This window comes from Scyliorhinus canicula, chromosome 9 (genome assembly GCF_902713615.1).
Source record: "Scyliorhinus canicula chromosome 9, sScyCan1.1, whole genome shotgun sequence".
In the NCBI taxonomy this organism is placed as follows: domain Eukaryota; kingdom Metazoa; phylum Chordata; class Chondrichthyes; order Carcharhiniformes; family Scyliorhinidae; genus Scyliorhinus; species Scyliorhinus canicula.
This window is the reverse complement of record NC_052154.1, coordinates 78,860,389-78,880,508: the sequence shown is the minus strand read 5'-3', so window position 1 is coordinate 78,880,508 and position 20,120 is coordinate 78,860,389. Positions and strand designations below refer to the sequence as shown.

Below are 20,120 nucleotides of genomic sequence, written 5' to 3'. Positions count from 1 at the left end.
CACACCATGTGCTTCCAGGACTTAGTCTGAAATCCATTCCTTTCTCCTTTTCAGTCAATGTCAGAAACTACGGGCCTCCAGGTCCACTTCGTGCGAAAAGCTCAGACATTCACCATCTGTGAGCTGCATAAGGCAAGATGGTTTGTGTAGCCATGAATACCTTGTACTGAGTTCTGCCAGATTTGTTAAAAAGGTTTAAGTAAGGAAATAAAGTGTGCAAAATTGGTCTTGTCCAGTTCGCATTACTGTTCAAGATACAACAACATACCCACGGATGAGATTTTGGTTTCCTGTGCTTGGTCCTGCACTTTTCCCAGCTCTACTTTGAGGAACCAGCAGAATCTTTCTGAGAAACTTGAGAGCAGAATCTGAGCAGCAGCAGTGGATTGTCCTGTAATACTGATACGAATGGTAGAATTTGGGAGGCAATGACGTTGCTTCTGAGGATCAAGATTACTAACTGTATTTTATCAAATGCAATGATACTTTGTTATCAGTGTATAAAAGATTAATTGAACTAATTTATCTTCAAAATATGCCCCCCTAGCAATTACTGATTATGTATCTTTTGTTTCAGAGCCTTGTGGAAACTGGATTTGTGCCCGTCGATTATACCTCAGATTGACAAACTGTTGCAGAGCAAGTATGAGAGGTCAGCAGACATTTTGTGCATTGTTCCTGTATTAAGTGGGGCCTGAAGTGCTGTGCTGTGGAAATCAGTACTGCACAAGTGAAGAGTGTTTGTGCTGGTGAACATTGTGCACCCTTCTGAAATTTGAAATGGTAAACACACCACCAATAACCAAAGTAGTGCAGCCGTTTTCAATTGTACATTATATGGTATTGAAGTTAGCGACTGATTTCTGTCCTGGAGAGAATTTCTTTATTTCAATTAAACAAAAATACAGGAGAACTTTATGGCAAAGTGTTTGTTGTTATTAGAAACTAGCCTCCAAATGATTGCTGTAACTTTACTCAGTGGGTGCTGATATTTTTAACTGCAGTTTTGGTAAGAGAATGAATACGTTTTTGCAGAAACTGAGCATTGTTTCCAAGCTGGTGGACTTAAATGGGAAGAAAACAAGAGTGTGTTCATAGAATTCACTACAGTGCAGGAGGCCATTTGGCCCATCAAGTCTACACCGCCCTCCGAAAGAACACCCTACCTAGGACCAATCCCCCGCCCTATCCCCATGACTCCACTTAACCTTTGGACATTTGGCATTTAGCATAGCAATCCACTTAACCTGCACATCTTTGGACTGTGAGAGGAAGCCGGAGCACCTGGAGGAAATCCACGCAGACATGGAAAGAATATGCAAACTCCACAGTCACCCAAGGTTGAAATTGAACCCGGGTCCCTGGCGCTGCGAGGCAGCAGTGCTAACCACTGTGTCACCGTGCCATGCTATATTCCATGCCGATTTCATTGGAATATCCCATTTGGAAAGTTCAGTTTACATATTCAATTTCGCTATTGGAACTAAAAGCTCAGACATTGTGTTGGGTATATTAGAGGTGAGATTGTCTCTTTCCGACTCGCCGCTTTCAGTACATTATTTCAACACCACGTTTTAGGACTAATTCAAGCCACATTGATCGTGTCTCCTGGGGCTACCAACAGTTATAATCTGGTGATTTGACTTGAGAAACCCCCCTGTAAATTCCTCTGGTGATGTGCATTTGGAAAGTGTCCAACATGGTTCACCATAAGAAATAATCATAGAATTTACAGTGCAGAAGGAGGCCATTCAGCAATCGAGTCTGTACCAGCCCTTGGAAAGAGCACCTTACTTAAGCCCCACGCCTCCACCCTATCCCCTTTATTCCCGTAACCCAGTAACCCCACCTAACCTTTTTGGACACCAAGGGCAATTTAGAATGGACAATCCACCTAACTTGCACATCTTTGGACTGTGGGAGGAAACCCACGCAGACAGGGGAGAATGTGCAGACTCCACACGGACAGTGACCCAATAATACATAACTTGGCACTGAACCAGCAATTGTTATGCTGGGAAACTGCAGGATTTAGGCCTGCCTAGCCTAGATTGTATATGAGGAATGTTAATAGATGTAAAATAGGTCAAGTATTTTCTCTTAAGCTTTCCTTGAGCTGATCTGGAGTGCTTTATGCTGGTACTAAGTTCATGGTAGTGTACCGTTTCTGAACACGTGTTTCTTCCCTTGAAAAGCATAAAAATTCATGCGTGGAGTTTATTTTCTTCATTTAATGTAACAGCTTGGTTCCCCCAAGATCAAGTAAATGAACTGACCTTCCTTTACTTGTACTGTGAGCACTGATCACTTTTCTCTCCCTGCAGCTACGTGCAGACCGGTTGTACTTCACTTAAGCTGATCCTGCAGCGATTTGGACCCTTAATGGCAGACAATCTGGTTCCATCACCCTCGATTGGGGTGGACATAACACGAGAAGAAAGGTCAGTGACTGCTACATGTGGTGTAGATAATGCATGACACTTACCTAAAAATATTTTGACGTGCAGTCATAATATTGGAATAATAAATATATAAAAACGTTTTAACAAAGTGAGCATTGGTCCTCTAGAAAGTGAGTCTGGGGAATTGATAATGGGAAACAAGAAGATGGCAGATGAATTGAACAGGTATTTTGGATCAATCTTCACTAGAGGATACAAGAAACATCCCAGAAGGAGCTTCAAACCAGGAAATGGGAGTGGGAACTCCGGAAAATTACAGAGCCCACATCCTGATGTACTTCATCCCAGAGTCTTAAAAGAAGTGCCTAGTGAGATGGTTGATGCGTTGATTTTAGTTCTCCAAAACTCCCTAGGTTCAGCGAGGGTGCTATTCGATTGTAAAATAGCAAATGTAACTCTATTATTCAAAAAGAGAGGGAGGCAAAGAGCGGGGAACTACAGGCCAATTGATTGATATGGGGAGGGTGGTGGTTACAGTAAATGGAGGTGGTGTGTTCCTTATTCCCAAAAACACTCGTGCTGGCACTCATTGCGATGCCAATGTTTTTCTTGGAATCTTCCTTTGGGCAGTTTGTCAGCCTCGGACCTGTTTCTGTGTGGAAATCTGTGCCAATGTTGCAAGGTTAATGTTCATTTAGCGATATAGGGCAACAGTTTAACTGAATAAGCGTGTTTAATTCACATTGGGATTATGGAGTTTGAAGCAAGCCCTGTTGATATCCTGTTTGCAATCTGATCTGTCATTTACTTTTAGAAAAACAGATAAAGTGAACAGGCAGGCGCAGCAAATATGTTTTCTTTTTCTGTTCTCAATTTAGTCAGATCATAGACCCAATATCTGGGTCATCAGCATTGATGTTAGTTTCATGTTTCATTTTCCAAAACACATGACAGTTCATTGAAATATTATTTATTTATTTAGATGTCAGGGTTCCCAGCTGTAATTAATCCTATCAGTTTCATCACATAACTTGCCCCACACTCCAGCCGTTAGCCGGCCAACACATCCATCCGAGGGCAGCACGGTAGCATAGTGGTTAAGACTATGGCTTCACAGCACCAGGGTCCCATGTTCGATTCCCACTTGGGTCACTGTCTGTGTGGAGTCTGCACGTTCTCCCCGTGTCTTGTGTGGGTTTCCTCCGGGTACTCCAGTTTCCTCCCACAGTCTAAAGATGTGCAGGTTAGGTGGATTGGCCATGCTAAAATTGCCCTTAGGTGAAATGGGGTTGCTGGGATAGGGTGGAGGAGTGGGCTTAAGTGGGGTGTTCTTTCCAAGAGCCGGTGCAGATTCGATGGGCCGAATGGCCTCCTTCTATACTGTAAATTCTATGAAATCCTTGTGACGCACTGCCTTCCTCCACCAATTGGAGAGCACAGAGACCCAATTGGATGATGATGATTGACTGTCAGCCAAACAACCTTTTTCCTATTTTCAATATTTTTATGTCTGTTGAAGGGAAATTTCAGATAAATTCAGAGTGGGCCAGATTCTCTGGCCTCTCCATCGCGTGTTTCTCAGCAGCAAGAGGCGGGATCTTTCTTGTCCCGCTGCTGTCAATGGAATTTCCCACTGAATTCACCCTACGCCATCAGGAAACCCGCAGCGGGGGTGTACAATCGACTGGCATGGGCAATCCTGCTGGCCTGAACAGTCGGAGGATCTCATCCAGTAAAAATCTTTTTTAATGTCCCTATGGTTTTTCTCCACACAGCAGTGCCCTGGAGATTGATCTTGATTCATGGCAGGTTAGGTGGAGGGTTAGCAATCCTATACAGCAAATAGGTCACTGAAAGGGGTTTAAACATGTGAGCAAATATTATCCATTGATGTGAAGTGGAGGAGGGAATACAATCTCTTTGTGCTTACTAATATGCCTTCCAATGACGAGCATAATAAGAAAAATAAAGAAGTGAAGGAAGTTTTGAGAGAAATGAGAGCGGGTGTGCTTTTTAAAACTTAAATAAACAAAACCACATGTGTACCTCATGGGCAGCACAGTGGTTAGCACTATGGCTTCACAGCACCAGGGTCCCAGGTTCGATTCTCGGCTTGGGTCACTGTCTGCAGAGTCTGCATTTTCTCCCCGTGTCTGCGTGGGTTTCCTCCGGGTGGAGGGATTGAATGTTTGTGGAAGGGGTAGCAATCAAGCAGGCTGCTTTGTCCTGAATGATGGTGATCATCGTGTGTTGTTGGGAACCACACTCATCCAGGCAAGTGGAGAGGGTTCCATTACACTCCTGACTTGTGCCTTTTTTTTTTACGGTGGACAGACTTTTGGGGAGCTTTGTGCGACATGGTGGCACAGTGGTTAGTACTGCTGCATCACAGCACCAGGGACCCAGGTTCAATTCCGACCAATGGTGATTGTGGAGTTTGCATATTCATCTCATGTCTGCGTGGGTTTCCTCCCAAATGCCAAAGATGTGCAGATTAGGTGGATTGGCCATGATAAATTGCCTCGAGGGATAGGGTGGGGATTTGGGCCTGGGTAGGGTGCTCTTTCAGTGAGTTTGTGCAGACTCGGGCTGAACGGTCTCCTTCTGCACTGTCGGGATTATATGATTTTAGCAGGTGAGTTACTCGCTGGAGGATTCCTTGCCTTTTACCTGCTCTGATAGCTACACTTTATAATGGCTAGTCCAATTCAGTTTCTGATCAAATATTGATTGTGGGGTATTCGGCCAATGTCAAGGGGCGATGGTTAGATCCTCTCTTGTAGGAGATGGTCATTGCTTGGAACCTGTGTGGCGCGAGTATTACTTGCCACTTGTCAGCCCAAGCCTGTATATTGTCTTGTTGCATATGATATGGAATTCTTCATTATCTGAGGAATCGCGAATGGTGCTGAACATTGTGCAGTCATGTATGAACATCCCCACTTATTATGAAGCAGCTGAAGATGGTTGGGCCCAGGACACTACCCTGAGTGGTGTTCTACAGATATGATTGACCTCCAATCACCACAACCCTCTTCCTTTGTGCCAGGTATGACTGCAACCAGCAGGGAGTTTTCCCTAGTGATTCCCATTGACTCCAGTTCAGCTAGGGCTCCTTGATGTCAAGGGCAGTCACTCTCGCCTCGCCTCTGGCATTCGGCTCTTTTGTCCATGTTTGAACCAAGGCTGTAATGAGGTCAGGAGCTGAGTGCCCCTGGCAGAACTCGGGTAGTGGAGGAACTCAGCAAGGTTCTAGCCAGCAAAACCCACATCCTGTAAATGAATTAAAAATTTGGTCCCTTGCTGCACGATTTGCACACTGGGAACAAGTGTTGTTCACACACTGGGCCTGCTTTAACTACTTTGGCTAGTTCTCAATAAATTAGTTGATTTTTAAGTAATTTCAAAGAAAAAGACAAGTTGGGGGAAAGTTTGGATAAAACTGTGCAAGTTCTCATTTATCTTTAAAATCTCATGGTGCTTCTGTGACTGACTTATTTTTCCCCTTTTCTCAGGCATCAGAAATGTAAACTTTGTTACAAGCAATTAAAAAATCTGCTCCCAATTCTTCAGAATAAAGCAGGACTATCTGGCCGACAAGGCAGTGCCTTTCGGGAACTTCAGCTTCTGATGGCAGCTTTTGAATGACCACATTGTCCATAGACTTGTTATTAACCGCTTTCCCTGTTGCAGACACTGCCAACAAATGATCCAAAGCCGAAATTCTCTTCAAATGGTTTTTGTTTTCCAAGTTTACCAAATTTTTCACATGTTAGCCAAGGAGCGTCTCGAGAATTTTTGTTGTAATGCTATGGGAAAGTTTCCCCTTTCAGAATTTGTGGATGGCTCAGGCTGATAAGTTCCTGTCTGTTTTGCATTTATTCATTGAGGTTGAAGTGAATTTGACTTTGGTTTATCAGCATTTCATAGGACATTACTGGCTACTGTGAAGCCATTCTGTATGTATAGCCTTGCTGATGGTCATTCCAGCCTGGTCTGCAGGTAAATAATAAAATCCATTGATATTATAGGCATTTACCTGGGATCCTTTAGCCCCAGTAACTTACCTCTTTCATGAAACAGGATCGACCAGTCTTTGACCCTTGGTGTAGTAGCTCACTGTTACCAGTATTGATATTACTTTGCAAATGCTTCTTGTGAACTATAAAATTGTGGTTTCCTAAATGTCTGCAGTGCTTGAATGACACTGGTCATTTCAACCTGTCAGGACAAACCACCCAGTGTTTTGAAATTGCTGTGAAACCTCAAAGATGGTTCATTTTACATCTCTTCCTCACCTGAGATTTTTAACTGCTGCACCGCTGTGATCATTACTGGCAATTAATGACATTTCTGGAACAAGAAAAGTTTGAAAAACAATCTGCACGCCTGTTTTTTGCTTTCATACAAGTAAAATTTGACCTCCCAGTTAGCTGGCAATCCTGCCTCCAGAACTGGTTTCCTAGGACGATCTTCCATTGTGGTGCAATCTGATTAAATTACCCTGTCAAACTTTATGTTGGGGCTTATTGACTAGCCGTGTGCATGATTCATCTAGGAGAGCAGACATGCTGCAGCAAGTTACCTTTGTGGCCTCCCAAATAGCTAAAGTCACTTTAAATTAGCTCTACTGTAATTATTTAACCTACATGCCTTCTCTCTGAATACTTTGATTACTCACTAGTAAGTGGCAGTGTTATGTTCTCTGTTAAAGATACATCAACTGATCTGGACATGTAATATATGGACACCCGTGATTTACCAAATTCTGTACTGTTGTACATTAAGTTCAGGTTGTGCTTCAGTGTCTTCACTATGTACGGATACTGAGAGTTTGGAAATGTTGTACATATGTTTTTTAGTCTTCAATAATAAACTGATTTGAAAATAATTTGAAAGGTCTGCTTAATCACCATCAATGCCACCCTCCATAAATCAGCACTATCTGGATTTCTTTAAAAAAACAGGACTTTATTTGAAATTGAATAGGCAGGAACATGCGTTGAAACTTCTGACGTTACATTTGCATTGAGCAATGCTCAGGATTCTCAGAATACTGCAAAGGGAAGTGAAGTGGCATTGAGAAAAACCGGAATGATCCTAAAAATGTCAACTAAATTTCTGAGCACTGTCACCCCTGAACATTATGAACCGATTCTTCATTGCTGGAAGTTCAATCCAAGAGGTTCTGTCATGTTCTGGGCTTCCTTACCGCATTGGGTTCTGGGGGGAAACCCTCCCATGTTCCAACCCAAAATGCCATCTATAAGGAACATTAAGACTTAAACTAGAAAAACAAGACATTGCATGCAAAGCATAACGGGGAAACAAGGTTCCTTAGACAGCAAACTCACCTTCCATCTGGAAATTGCAGGTTAGAACAATTATATACATTAAATTTAAAAGCACTCTGAACTTCAGAGACAACAAGTCAGTTATTAACAGATTGACTTTACATCAAGACAAATACTGACAGCAGCTCTTAATTAGGTAACATTTAGGTTCTTGCACAGATTTTAAACGTCCCTGAAGTCAGGTGCAGTGAGGGAAAATGGATTTGGCAAGAAAGAGGTCAGCAGTGTCCTCAGTCTGTGTGGCACTGATATACAGAGTTTGGATTCTATAGGATGTGTATATAATACAAATGTTGCCAGTTTTCAGCTAGGTACAGGGGGAGAGGGGATGTTCTTTGTGGAACTGCAGTAAGTTACACAAAAACACCAATTGCCTTTGGTTCATCAGATTTTTGCTTGTTCATTTTAAATAAAGTCAGTTTGTTGAGGGATAGGCAGCTGGTTAAGGGGTCAAAGTAACTCTGGTTTAAATGTAAATCTGGATTAAAATGCACCTGGGTGGGATCATTCAAATGTCAAGGTAATGGAAAAGCATTTTATTTTTCCAAAGATTTAATTTGGTGGCAAGACTCACCCCCTTACTTCACCACCCTTCTCCCTACATTTCCATCACTTCAGTGACTTGTAGACAAGTCTCATTTTGGAATTGAAATTTGGGACTTTTTTCTCCCAGAAACACTGATATCAGCTGAACTAGAATGACCTTTCCCATCCCATGTGGCATTGAGATAGAGGTGTAGATAAGAAGAGGAGCGGCAAGAGAGGAAGGCACCAAAGTTTTGAAATGTGGCAACAGTTAAGTCGGTCTCCCCAATTTTTATATCCTACTATATTGTACTCCACCCCACTGGTGTGGCCTCCAGGTATATATTGCACAATGACTAAACTCATAGCAAACTGCAAAACGCAGTGACCAGGTTTTAACAGAAAATAAAAGGACAAGGTATTTGTACTGGAGCTCATTGAACACTAAACTTTGGATATCAAATGACAGGCTTTAAAAAAATTAGACAATATAAAAATATGTTTATACATATATAAAATATAAGTAATGAGTTTCACTCTGTCAACCTTTTAAAACAGGCTGTATATAAATGTACAGGCATTGGCTTATAATCTGTGATTGGATTGTTTTGAAGTGCTGAACTTTGTACACTGCAATTGGCCACCAGCACTCTCCGAACCTCCACTATTACTCCGGGCAGCCTCAGAGTGCAGGCAATGCAGCTGGGCCTTGTCGATGGTTCACTTCACCTAGAGGATCAACCAATAGACATAATAAGCAATTTAGCAGAGTTCTTTGTTGTTTTAAACTAATTTAAACAAAACTTAAAACTTTGAAATTGGATATTGTTTGCTATGACTGAACACTTACAAGTAAATAAAATACCCCTAGCTCAAGGGTTCCATCACAGCTTTGCAAAATATACAAATATTCCTACAGCAATTCTTGGGTGCCATTTTGCTACTCCGATTTAAGCAGACAGAGGTCAGTATCCCCTCCATCTGATTGGAACTGACAAGTTTTGGAGTGCAATTATGGTGCTGTGCTACACAAAGGGAAACCCAGTCAGGTGTACAGCAGGGGCACGCTGTACTGTAACTGTCCCTCAAAACAAAGTTCAAGAATATAACACCTTGGTATATCAATGCCATACAGAACAAGATGACATTGGAACTGACTGACATGCCAAATCCATCTTTCCACACCCATGTCCCACTTGCTTCAGGTTTTTAAAAAAATCTATGCTATTGGCATCTAACTCAAACAAGCTTGATGTTCATCTAGTCAGCTATGAGAAATAGTCTTGGAAGTTGTTTAAAATTATTTCAGATGTGGACATTGCTCGTCATCCTCATGTCCTTGAGAAGTTACAATTCATGTGGCCTCACAGTGGGGAGTTCTAGAATTTTGACCCCTCAATCAGTGAACCTTTGCTGGAAGGCAAAGGCACAGTGATGTAAGGTAGCAACTGCTATCCCATACAAGCCATGCAGCTGTCTTTTCACAGAAGGTAAACCAGCCTGGAGAGACTGCACATCCCATTTCAGGATAGCAAGCAAAGCAAGACACCAATGGCAGTAACCTGCGCAGACGTCAGATCCAACCACTGCTCCTTGTTATGGCAGCTGTGCTGTTCTGTCGATGTTATCCATAAAAGGTTTGGTGGGGACAAAAGCACCCACAGTTAGTGTCATCAGTTGCATGCGATACGTACTTGGGCAAATATGGCCTCAGGGATTCCATTTGGAAGCTCCCCTCAAGAAGCTACTGTGTCTTTCTAAGAGTTCTTTTTTTGAAGGGAGCGGAGGTATCTCTCCCACCCCCTGCCCAGAAATAATTTTACTTTCAAACTATAATGGGCAACTGGGGGAAGAGAGAACTGGGACCTTTGTACAGCCTACCGTTCTTTATTGTGGAATTGGACATTTATCAATCTGTTTTAGAACATGAATCTCTGCAAGGTCAGGGAAATATCAGACATTAAGATTAGAATAGGTCAACCCTATTGATAGCTGTGGGGAGCTGATATTTCCAACCATTTGGTTCATCAAATGGAGGTTTAGCACCAATATGCAGCATGCTCCAATCAGCTTTTCCTCTTTGATCTGACCCCATAGTACTAGTGAGCCAGTACATATATACAGGACTCCCACCCTTCTCAATCAGGATAAGGATCAAAATTTCTAACTGTTGGACCCTATAGAACTACTTCGCAATGTCTGTGTGGAGTCCGCACTTTCTCCCCATGTCTGCATGGGTTTCCTCCGTGTGTTTCGGTTTCCTCCCACAGTCCAAAGATGTAGTTAGGTGGATTGGCCAGGCTAAATTACCCCTTTGCGTCTAGAAGGTTAGATGGTGTTATGGGGATAGGGTGGGGATGTGTGCCTATGTAGAGTGGTCTTTTAGAGGGTTGGTGTAGACTTGATGGGCCGAATGGCCTCCTTCTGCACTGTAGGGATTCCAAGAATGTGGCCCACACACAGGTCAACTGGGTAGCTCCCTGACATCAAAGAGTAGATTGCATAGTTATTAAATAAAAGTATAATACTGAGGGGGCTGGAAATCTGAAATAAAACAAATTACTGGATAAACTCAGCAGGTCTGGCAGCATAGAACAAAGAACAATACAGCACAGGAACAGGCCCTTCGGCCCTCCAAGCCTATACCGGTCATGATACCACCTTTGGCCAAAACCCTCAGCACTTCCGAGTGCCGTATCCCTCTACCCAACCTAACCATGTATTTGTTGAGATGCCTTTTGAATGCTGTTAATGTATAGATTGCATAGCTTGTGGGGTAGTTAAAGATACTTAAAACTGGTCTATACTGCATCAGATTTTAGACATTTATAAAAGGTTAATCTCTTCATTAAAAAAAACTACTGTAATTCATATTCATGTCTGAAGATGTGCAGGTTAGGTGGATTGGCCATGATCAATGCGTGGCGATAGGGTGGGGGAGTGGACCTGGGTAGAGGGCTCATTTGGAGGATCGGTGAGGATTAGATGGTATTCTGCACTAAGGATTCTATGCTTTTCAGAGAATGAATTTGTAGAATGGATAGCAGACTTTTGACTTAACTGATTCCATTCTAGTGAATCGGTTTCTCTTGTCCCTCAGAGAGCAGCTATTTTTTTTATTTGTTCATAGGACATGGGCGTCGCAGGCTGTGCCAGCATTTATTGCCCATCCCTAATTGCCCTTGAGGGCAGTAAAGAGTCAACTACATTGCTGTGGGTCTGGAGTCACATGTAGGCTAGACCCTTTAAGAATGGCAGATTTCCTTCCCTAGAGGACATTAACTAACCAGATGGGTTTTTACGACAATCAACAATAGTTTTAATGACATCTTTAGACTTTTAATTCCAAATGTTATTGAATTCAGATTTCACCACCTGTAGTGGAGGGATTTGAACCTGGAACCCCAGAGTACTCTGGGTCTCTGGATTACTTGTCCAGTGACAATACCACTACGCCACCGCCTCTCCGATATCATAGAATTGGTACAGTGAAGGAGGCCATTGGGTCTGCACTGACTCTGAAACAGTAGCCTACTTAGGCCCAATTTCCCCAACCTATCTCTGTAACCCCACCTAGGGGCAATTTAGTGTAGCCAATCACCCTAACCGCCACATCTTTGGACTGTGGGATAAACCAAAGCACCCGAAGGAAACCCTCGCAGACACAGAAAAATGTGCAAACTTCACACAGTCACCAGAGATTTGAATCGAACCCGGGTCTCTGGTGCTAGTCAGTGTGGCATTGTGCCGCCTATGGTACAATAAGGCATTTGGGGGAAAAATATATAGTTTGTATACATCCACAATATAAGCCCGTTTTGAAACAGCGCAAGTTAAATGATCTATTCCAATCCCATGTTTAAGGCAAAGATGACACAAGAGGAACCAGTAGTCATGTGGATATCCTAGTGGGTTTGTGAGATTCCATGAGGTTACTGGCTGCCTATTATCCAATATATGGGAGTCATGGTTGAAAGGTGGTTCAGGAGCTTAGAAACTGGTTGCAGACAGAGCATATCTGGCAGCAGGATAGCTCCCTTGTACTGACACACCCTGAATGAAGCAATTTCCCTCCATAGAGTTAGAAACTGATCAACGTCTCTGAAGAAAAGCACCAAATTGTCATCTATAATGTTGGATGAAATTGGTTGAACCTATGCATCTGACTAATGCAACCCCCCTGCTCCACAAAGTGCAGGATTGCCATACCTGATGCCATTAGTCTTCTTTTTCCTGCTGTGGTTTTCCCTCCCGAATGGCTGATGTTGAACCGCCCTTGTTGAGTGGCTTGAGACGGGGACTCTAACTGTGAAAGAAAGTACACATATCAATCCAAGTCTGAGGCACCCTATCTCCACGTGACATGTCTCTCAAGCCAAAGTTCGAACAGAGCTTCATTACATTAGCAATCAACGAGCTCCTTGTCCTACACTAGTACACTAGGATGAGGATGAATCACTGCTAACATGTCACCATACTGCATGATACACTGCCCAATATTTACATAACATTGAATGGAACCAGCAGGTCAGTGTAATGCATGGCTGCTTCATGACCCAAGGAAACCACATGTGTTTATTTTGACCTCCAGTTACCACGCAATAAATTGAAATTTAATCCTGCAAGATAGCAACTACAGAATTATCATATTTAATACAATCTGTGATTCAGATATTTCAAACACGAAAGGCTGGGTGTAGAAAGAGATGTTAAGGAAAGCTAGTTTCAAAGGAATTGGAAGAACTGATGGAAATGAATTGAAGGCAGTTAGTTGAGCTACGCAGTAAAAACAAGTGAGGCACAAGTCACCGGAGTCATGATCCAACTGCAGTTCTCTGGCCAGGCTGGTCACTGAGACACAAAGGGGATATTAAGCTGCTGGAATCAGTGCAGATGAACAGCTGTTCACTAGCCAAGGGTCCGGGTTGAGGAAAGACAGGAGAACCTTGCACTCATCGGTCTAGAAAGGGAAGTATCATCTTTTCTTTCAAGATTCTATCCTGTGATCACTCTTTCTCCCCCCCCCCCCCCATTTCCACACCCTGCTCCCCGAAAACATGAGTGGTGAAATGTTCATCACCTCATAGTCTTGGCGGCTGGAATAGTGGTTTTCAGCCCTTCGTACCACGGTCCCCAGTTCTACTGAGCGCACTCGCTGAGCAAACTTGAGTGAGCAAACAGTCTCATTGACATTCTTCTCCATCGGAGATACCTGCAAAAATCAGAGAAAGGCTGCAGAAGAGCACAGAAAATCCACACACACAATTATTAATTTTCACAGTGACCCTATTCTTTCTTATGGTTCTGCTGGACTCTCATCTGAGGCAGAAAATCATAGGTTCAAGCCCCACTGTCAAACTTCAAAGCAATATTCGGCAACACTAATGCAGCACTGAGGGAGTGCTGGAGTGCTGAGCTTTTGGAACAGTCACCCTTTGGACAAGATGTTAAACCTGCTTTGGTGGTTCAGGCAAACAATTTTTCAAAACCCAGGCACTGCACTGCTTGAAGAATAGGAAATTCTGACATATTGGATCAAAGTCAGTAAGATCAGATAAACTGGCCATTCAGGCAAGTGCTGATTGCAGGATATTGCAGTGGGCATCTTGGCTGCTGCAATCTCGTACATGATGGAAGCTACACAATGTACTTCCTTTGAGATAACCAGAGTTTTAAAAACGTACATTTATTGAAGTTGTATATAACAAATAAACAAAGATGTGAAGGGTGCAAAGTCAAAAAGTTACAAACAAATCCCTAATAAAAACCACAAACTAAAACCTAAACACTAACTAAACCCCTTAACAGATGATGATATCTAGCATAAAAGGTTGCCATCTAAGGTAGAACTTCCCCCCTGATGGTATACTTAATTTTTTCAAAGTGCAGGAATGTCATTAAATCGCCCAGCCAGGCAGAAACACTGGGCGGGATGGGAGACCTCCAGCTAAGCAATATTCGCCTCCGGCCACCAGTGAGGCAAAGGCGACAACATCCGCCTCTACCAGCGAGTCTGAGACCCCCAGCGGTCATGGTTCTAGAACTACCCGAAGAATCTCCGATATAGTGTTGACACATTGAGAGCGAGGAGTGCGGTGGGGACACAGGATAAAAGAGCGCGAGGAGAGCGGCAGGGACACATTAAGAGCGAGGAGACCGGCGGGACACAGTGAGAGCGAGGAGAGCGGCAGAGAGTCAGTGAAAGAGCGCGAGGAGAGCGGCGGAGAGTCAGTGAAAGTGCGAGGGGAGAGCGGCGGGGTACCAGTGAGAGCGAAGATAATATAAGGCAGGAACCGGAAGTACGACCCACGGACTTCTGGGAAGGTTTTTTTTTCCCCTAGCCAATAAATTCTGGTGGAGAGGAAACCCGAGACACTACACGTATAGTTTCTCCTACCCGCCCTCCTCCTCTAACCTAATAATAAGACCCATTGGTGTGAGCAGGTAAATGCTATCTTATATTATTATTTTTTATTTATTTATATTTGTTTACCAGAACTTGGTTGGAACTTAGAGGGATGGCAGGGAAGTCAGTGCAATGTTCCTCCTGCAGGATGTTTGAGGTGAGGGATGCCGTTAGTGTCCCTGCTGATTTTACCTGCAGGAAGTGCAGCCATCTCCAAGACCGAGTTAGGGAACTGGAGCTGGAGTTGGATGAACTTTGGACCATTCGGGAGGCAGAGGGGGTCATAGATAGGAGCTTCAGGGAAGTAGTTACACCAAAGACTGGAGATAGATGGGTAACTGTAAGACTGGGAAGAAGCAGTCAGTGCAGGGACCCCCTGCGGTCGTTACCCTGAGTAACAAGTATACCGTTTTGGATACTTGGGGGGGGGGGGGGACTTACCAGGGGTAAGCCATGGGGTATGGGCCTCTGGCACGGAGTCTGTCCCTGTTGCTCAGAAGGGAAGGGGGGATAGGAGCAGAGCATTAGTAATTGGGGACTCAATAGTCAGGGGCACAGATAGGAGATTTTGTGGGAGCGAGAGAGACTCACGTTTGGTATGTTGCCTCCCAGGTGCAAGGGTATGTGATGTCTCGGATCGTGTTTTCCAGGTCCTTAAGGGGGAGGGGGAACAGCCCCAAGTCGTTGTCCACATTGGCACTAACGACATAGGTAGGAAAGGGGACAAGGATGTCAGGCAGGCCTTTAGGGAGCTAGGATGGAAGCTCAGAGCGAGAACAAACAGAGTTGTTATCTCTGGGTTGTTGCCCGTGCCACGTGATAGTGAGACGAGGAATAGGGAGAGAGAGCAATTAAACACGTGGCTACAGGGATGGTGCAGGCGGGAGGGATTCAGATTTCTGGATAACTGGGGCTCTTTCTGGGGAAGGTGGGACCTCTATAGACAGGATGGTCTACATCTGAAACTGAGGGGCACCAATATCCTGGGGGGGAGATTTGTTAGTGCTCTTTGGGGGGGGGGGGTTAAACTAATTCAGCAGGGGCATGGGAACCTGGATTGTAGTTGGGGTACGGGAGATTGAGAGTATAGAGGTCAGGAGCACAGATTTGACTTCGCAGGAGGGTGCCAGTGTTCAGGTAGGTGGTTTGAAGTGTGTCTACTTCAATGTCAGGAGTATACGAAATAAGGTAGGGGAACTGGCAGCATGGGTTGGTACCTGGGACTTCGATGTTGTGGCCATTTCAGAGACATGGATAGAGCAGGGACAGGAATGGTTGTTGCAGGTTCCGGGGTTTAGGTGTTTTAGTAAGCTCAGAGAAGGGGGCAAAAGAGGGGGAGGTGTGGCGCTGCTAGTCAAGGACCATATTACGGTGGCGGAAAGGATGCTAGATGGGGACTCTTCTTCCGAGGTAGTATGGGCTGACGTTAGAAACAGGAAAGGAGAGGTCACCCTGTTGGGAGTTTTCTATAGGCCACCTAATAGTTCTAGGGATGTAGAGGAAAGGATGGCGAAGATGATTCTGGAAAAGAGCGAAAGTAACAGGGTAGTTGTTATGGGAGACTTTAACTTTCCAAATATTGACTGGAAAAGATGTAGTTCGAGTACATTAGATGGGTCACTCTTTGTACAATGTGTGCAGGAGGGTTTCCTGACACAATATGTTGACAGGCCAACAAGAGGCGAAGCCACATTGGATTTGGTTTTGGGTAATGAACGAGGCCAGGTGTTAGATCTGGAGGTAGGTGAGCACTTTGGAGACAGTGACCACAATTCGGTGACCTTTACGTTAGTGATGGAAAGGGATAAGTATACCCTGCAGGGCAAGAGTTATAGCTGGGGGAAGGGCAATTATGATGCCATTAGACATGACTTAGGATGTGTAGGTTGGAGAAGTAGGCTGCAAGGGTTGGGCACATTGGATATGTGGAGCTTGTTCAAGGAACAGCTATTGCGTGTTCTTGATAAGTACGTACCAGTCAGGCAGGGAGGAAGGGGTCGAGCGAGGGAACCGTGGTTTACCAAAGAAGTGGAATCTCTTGTTAAGAGGAAGAAGGAGGCCTATGTGAAGATGAGGCGTGAAGTTTCAGTTGGGGCGCTTGATAGTTACAAGGAAGTGAGGAAGGATCTAAAGAGAGAGCTAAGACGAGCAAGGAGGGGACATGAGAAGTCTTTGGCAGGTAGGATCAAGGAAAACCCAAAAGCTTTCTATAGGTATGTCAGGAATAAAAGAATGACGAGGGTAAGAGTAGGGCCAGTCAAGGACAGTGGTGGGAAGTTGTCTGTGGAGGCTGAGGAGATAAGCGAGATACTAAATAAATACTTTTCGTCAGTATTCACTCAGGAAAAAGATAATGTTGTGGAGGAGAATGCGGAGACCCAGGCTATTAGAATAGATGGCATTGAGGTGCGTAGGGAAGAAGTGTTGGCAATTCTGGACAAGGTGAAAATAGATAAGTCCCCGGGGCCTGATGGGATTTATCCTAGTATTCTCTGGGAAGCCAGGGAAGAGATTGCTGAGCCTTTGGCTTTGATTTTTATGTCATCATTGGCTACAGGAATAGTGCCAGAGGACTGGAGGATAGCAAATGTGGTCCCTTTGTTCAAGAAGGGGAGTAGAGATAACCCCGGTAACTATAGGCCGGTGAGCCTCACGTCTGTTGTGGGTAAAGTCTTGGAGAGGATTATAAGAGATACGATTTATAATCATCTGGATAGGAATAATATGATTAGGGATAGTCAGCATGGTTTTGTGAAGGGTAGGTCATGCCTCACAAACCTTATTGAGTTCTTTGAGAAGGTGACTGATCAGGTAGACGAGGGTAGAGCAGTTGATGTGGTGTATATGGATTTCAGTAAAGCGTTTGATAAGGTTCCCCACGGTCGGCTATTGCAGAAAATACGGAGGCTGGGGATTGAGGGTGATTTAGAGATGTGGATCAGAAATTGGCTAGTTGAAAGAAGACAGAGGGTGATGGTTGATGGCAAATGTTCAGAATGGAGTTCAGTTACGAGTGGCGTACCACAAGGATCTGTTCTGGGGCCGTTGCTGTTTGTCATTTTTATAAATGACCTAGAGGAGGGCGCAGAAGGTTGGGTGAGTAAATTTGCAGACGACACTAAAGTCGGTGGAGTTGTAGACAGTGCGGAAGGATGTTGCAGGTTACAGAGGGACATAGATAAGCTGCAGAGCTGGCAAATGGAGTTTAATGTGGGGAAGTGTGAGGTGATTCACTTTGGAAAGAATAACAGGAATGCGGAATATTTGGCTAATGGTAAAATTCTTCGTAGTGTGGATGAGCAGAGGGATCTCGGTGTCCACGTACATAGATCCCTGAAAGTTGCCACCCAGGTTGATAGGGTTGTGAAGAAGGCCTATGGTGTGTTGGCCTTTATTGGATTGAGTTCCGGAGCCATGAGGTCATGTTGCAGCTGTACAAAACTCTGGTACGGCCGCATTTGGAGTATTGCGTACAGTTCTGGTCGCCTCATTATAGGAAGGACGTGGAAGCTTTGGAACGGGTGCAGAGGAGATTTACCAGGATGTTGCCTGGTATGGAGGGAAAATCTTATGAGGAAAGGCTGATGGACTTGAGGTTGTTTTCGTTAGAGAGAAGAAGGTTAAGAGGTGACTTAATAGAGGCATACAAAATGATCAGAGGGTTAGATAGGGTGGACAGTGAGAGCCTTCTCCCACGGATGGAGGTGGCTAGCAAGAGGGGGACATAGCCTTAAATTGAGGGGTAATAGATATAGGACAGACGTCAGAGGTAGGTTTTTTACGCAAAGAGTGGTGAGGCCGTGGAATGCCCTACCTGCAACACTAGTGAACTCGCCAACATTGAGGGCATTTAAAAGTTTATTGGATAAGCATATGGATGATAATGGCATAGTGTAGGTTAGATGGCCTTTAGTTTTTGACTTCCCATGTCGGTGCAACATCGTGGGCCGAAGGGCCGGTACTGCGCTGTATCGTTCTATGTTCTATGTTCTATGAAAACTGGTAGTGCTGAAAAAGGAAACCCAGAATTTGGCAAGTTTTGTGCAAGACCAAAACAAATGTGTGTGGTTAGCTGGGGCACGTGAACAACAATCACACTTGTCCACATTTGGGAAAAACTCACTCATACTTGCCTTGGTCAAGTGTGTCCTGTGTAACACTTTGAACTGGATTAAACTCAACATGGCACAAGAGGACGTGGAGTTGACCCTGCAGAGGGCTTCCCTCCAAGTCTCATCAGTAAGCACAGGACCCAGCTCCCTCTCCAATCTCGCCCTCACCCTAACCAATGGGGTAGGATCTGACGAGAAAATATAGCAATATAGGTCTGAGATAGACCTCTCGCCAGGTTGAGCCAAGGAGGAGGACGGGGCCAAAGGAAAAAAGTTACAATCTGAAAATAACAAAAGGAGGCTAGAATTGGACAACTGAAATTTGTCAGCCAGCTCCCTAAAACTGGCAAATCACCCCTCTACAAATAGGTCCTCAAAATGCTCAAATTCGTTACCTTCCAAGATTTAAATGAAGGGTCCAAACCAGAAGTTGATAAGACGGGATTGTTACAAATAGGAGCTAAAGAAGAGGGGGGAAACAGCTTAAAGTGCTACCAAATCCTGAGGGAAGAGACCATCACCAGATTTGAGGAAAATCTAACATGAGAGAAGGGCAGTGGTGCAATAATTATGGCATGAAGAGTAGAGATAGCTTTGCACGAGTGCATCTCCATTCTACCTCAAACAAATACCGAAAGACAAGATGTTAGGCAATTTGGACATTCTGAATTCTCCCTCGGTGTACCCGAACAGGCGATGGAATGTGGCGACTAGGGACTTTTCACAGTAACTTCATTGCAGTGTTAATTCAAGCCTATTTGTGACAATAAAGATTATTATTATAAAATTTAGAATCAGGATCACTAACCCACAACAAAACCTTTTGGATGTGAGCAGCCCAATAATAAAACAAAAGATTTGGGAGTGCCAAGCCTCCCACCCACCCATCTCTTTGTGGTAGAAACACTGCATATTCTGGGCCTCTTACCTACCCCCAGGTGAAATAAATTAATTTATTAACCTTAATTAAAAAGTATTTGGACAAAAAAAATTGGGATACATTGAAAGAAAAAACCTAGCAGCCAATTTAATTGTTTGAATCCACACGCCAGAGACAGGAGGAGGTTGTTTCACCTCTGTAGATGTGCTCTGACACTATTAATCAGGCTTAAGTAGTTTAACTTATGAAGTGAAGTCCAATTATGGGCCACCCGGACCCCCAAATATTGAAAAGGCAGAAAGGTAATGAGCTAAATTGATCTCTTCTACCGGGGTGGGGGTTCACCAGAAAACACTCAGATCTTGTCTAAATTCAATCTATAACTAGAGAAGGTGCCAAATGTATTAAGCATCTTCATTATGCTGTCTATGGAGGGAGTCG

At 44.0% G+C, this 20,120-nt stretch overlaps 2 protein-coding genes across 7 annotated transcripts in view; one reads left to right on the top strand and one right to left on the bottom strand.

The window, feature by feature from the left end:
• Positions 1-7,293, top strand: part of katnb1 (katanin p80 (WD repeat containing) subunit B 1) — a 74,862-nt gene extending 67,569 nt beyond the window's left edge. For both annotated transcript variants that reach the window (XM_038807014.1, XM_038807013.1), the window contains 3 exons: positions 578-652; positions 2,325-2,441; positions 5,918-7,293. In XM_038807014.1, coding sequence (XP_038662942.1) covers positions 578-652; positions 2,325-2,441; positions 5,918-6,050 — 325 coding nt within the window. In that variant the 3' untranslated portion in view covers positions 6,051-7,293. The remainder of the gene's footprint in view (positions 1-577; positions 653-2,324; positions 2,442-5,917) is intronic.
• Positions 7,294-7,352: 59 nt separating this feature from the next.
• The window catches only part of kifc3 (kinesin family member C3), a 72,565-nt gene continuing 59,797 nt past the window's right edge, over positions 7,353-20,120 (bottom strand). For all 5 annotated transcript variants that reach the window (XM_038807008.1, XM_038807010.1, XM_038807011.1 and 2 more), the window contains 3 exons: positions 13,362-13,493; positions 12,491-12,587; positions 7,353-9,010 (listed from right to left, as the gene is read on the bottom strand). In XM_038807008.1, the coding sequence (XP_038662936.1) occupies positions 8,964-9,010; positions 12,491-12,587; positions 13,362-13,493 (276 nt within the window). In that variant the 3' untranslated portion in view covers positions 7,353-8,963. The remainder of the gene's footprint in view (positions 9,011-12,490; positions 12,588-13,361; positions 13,494-20,120) is intronic.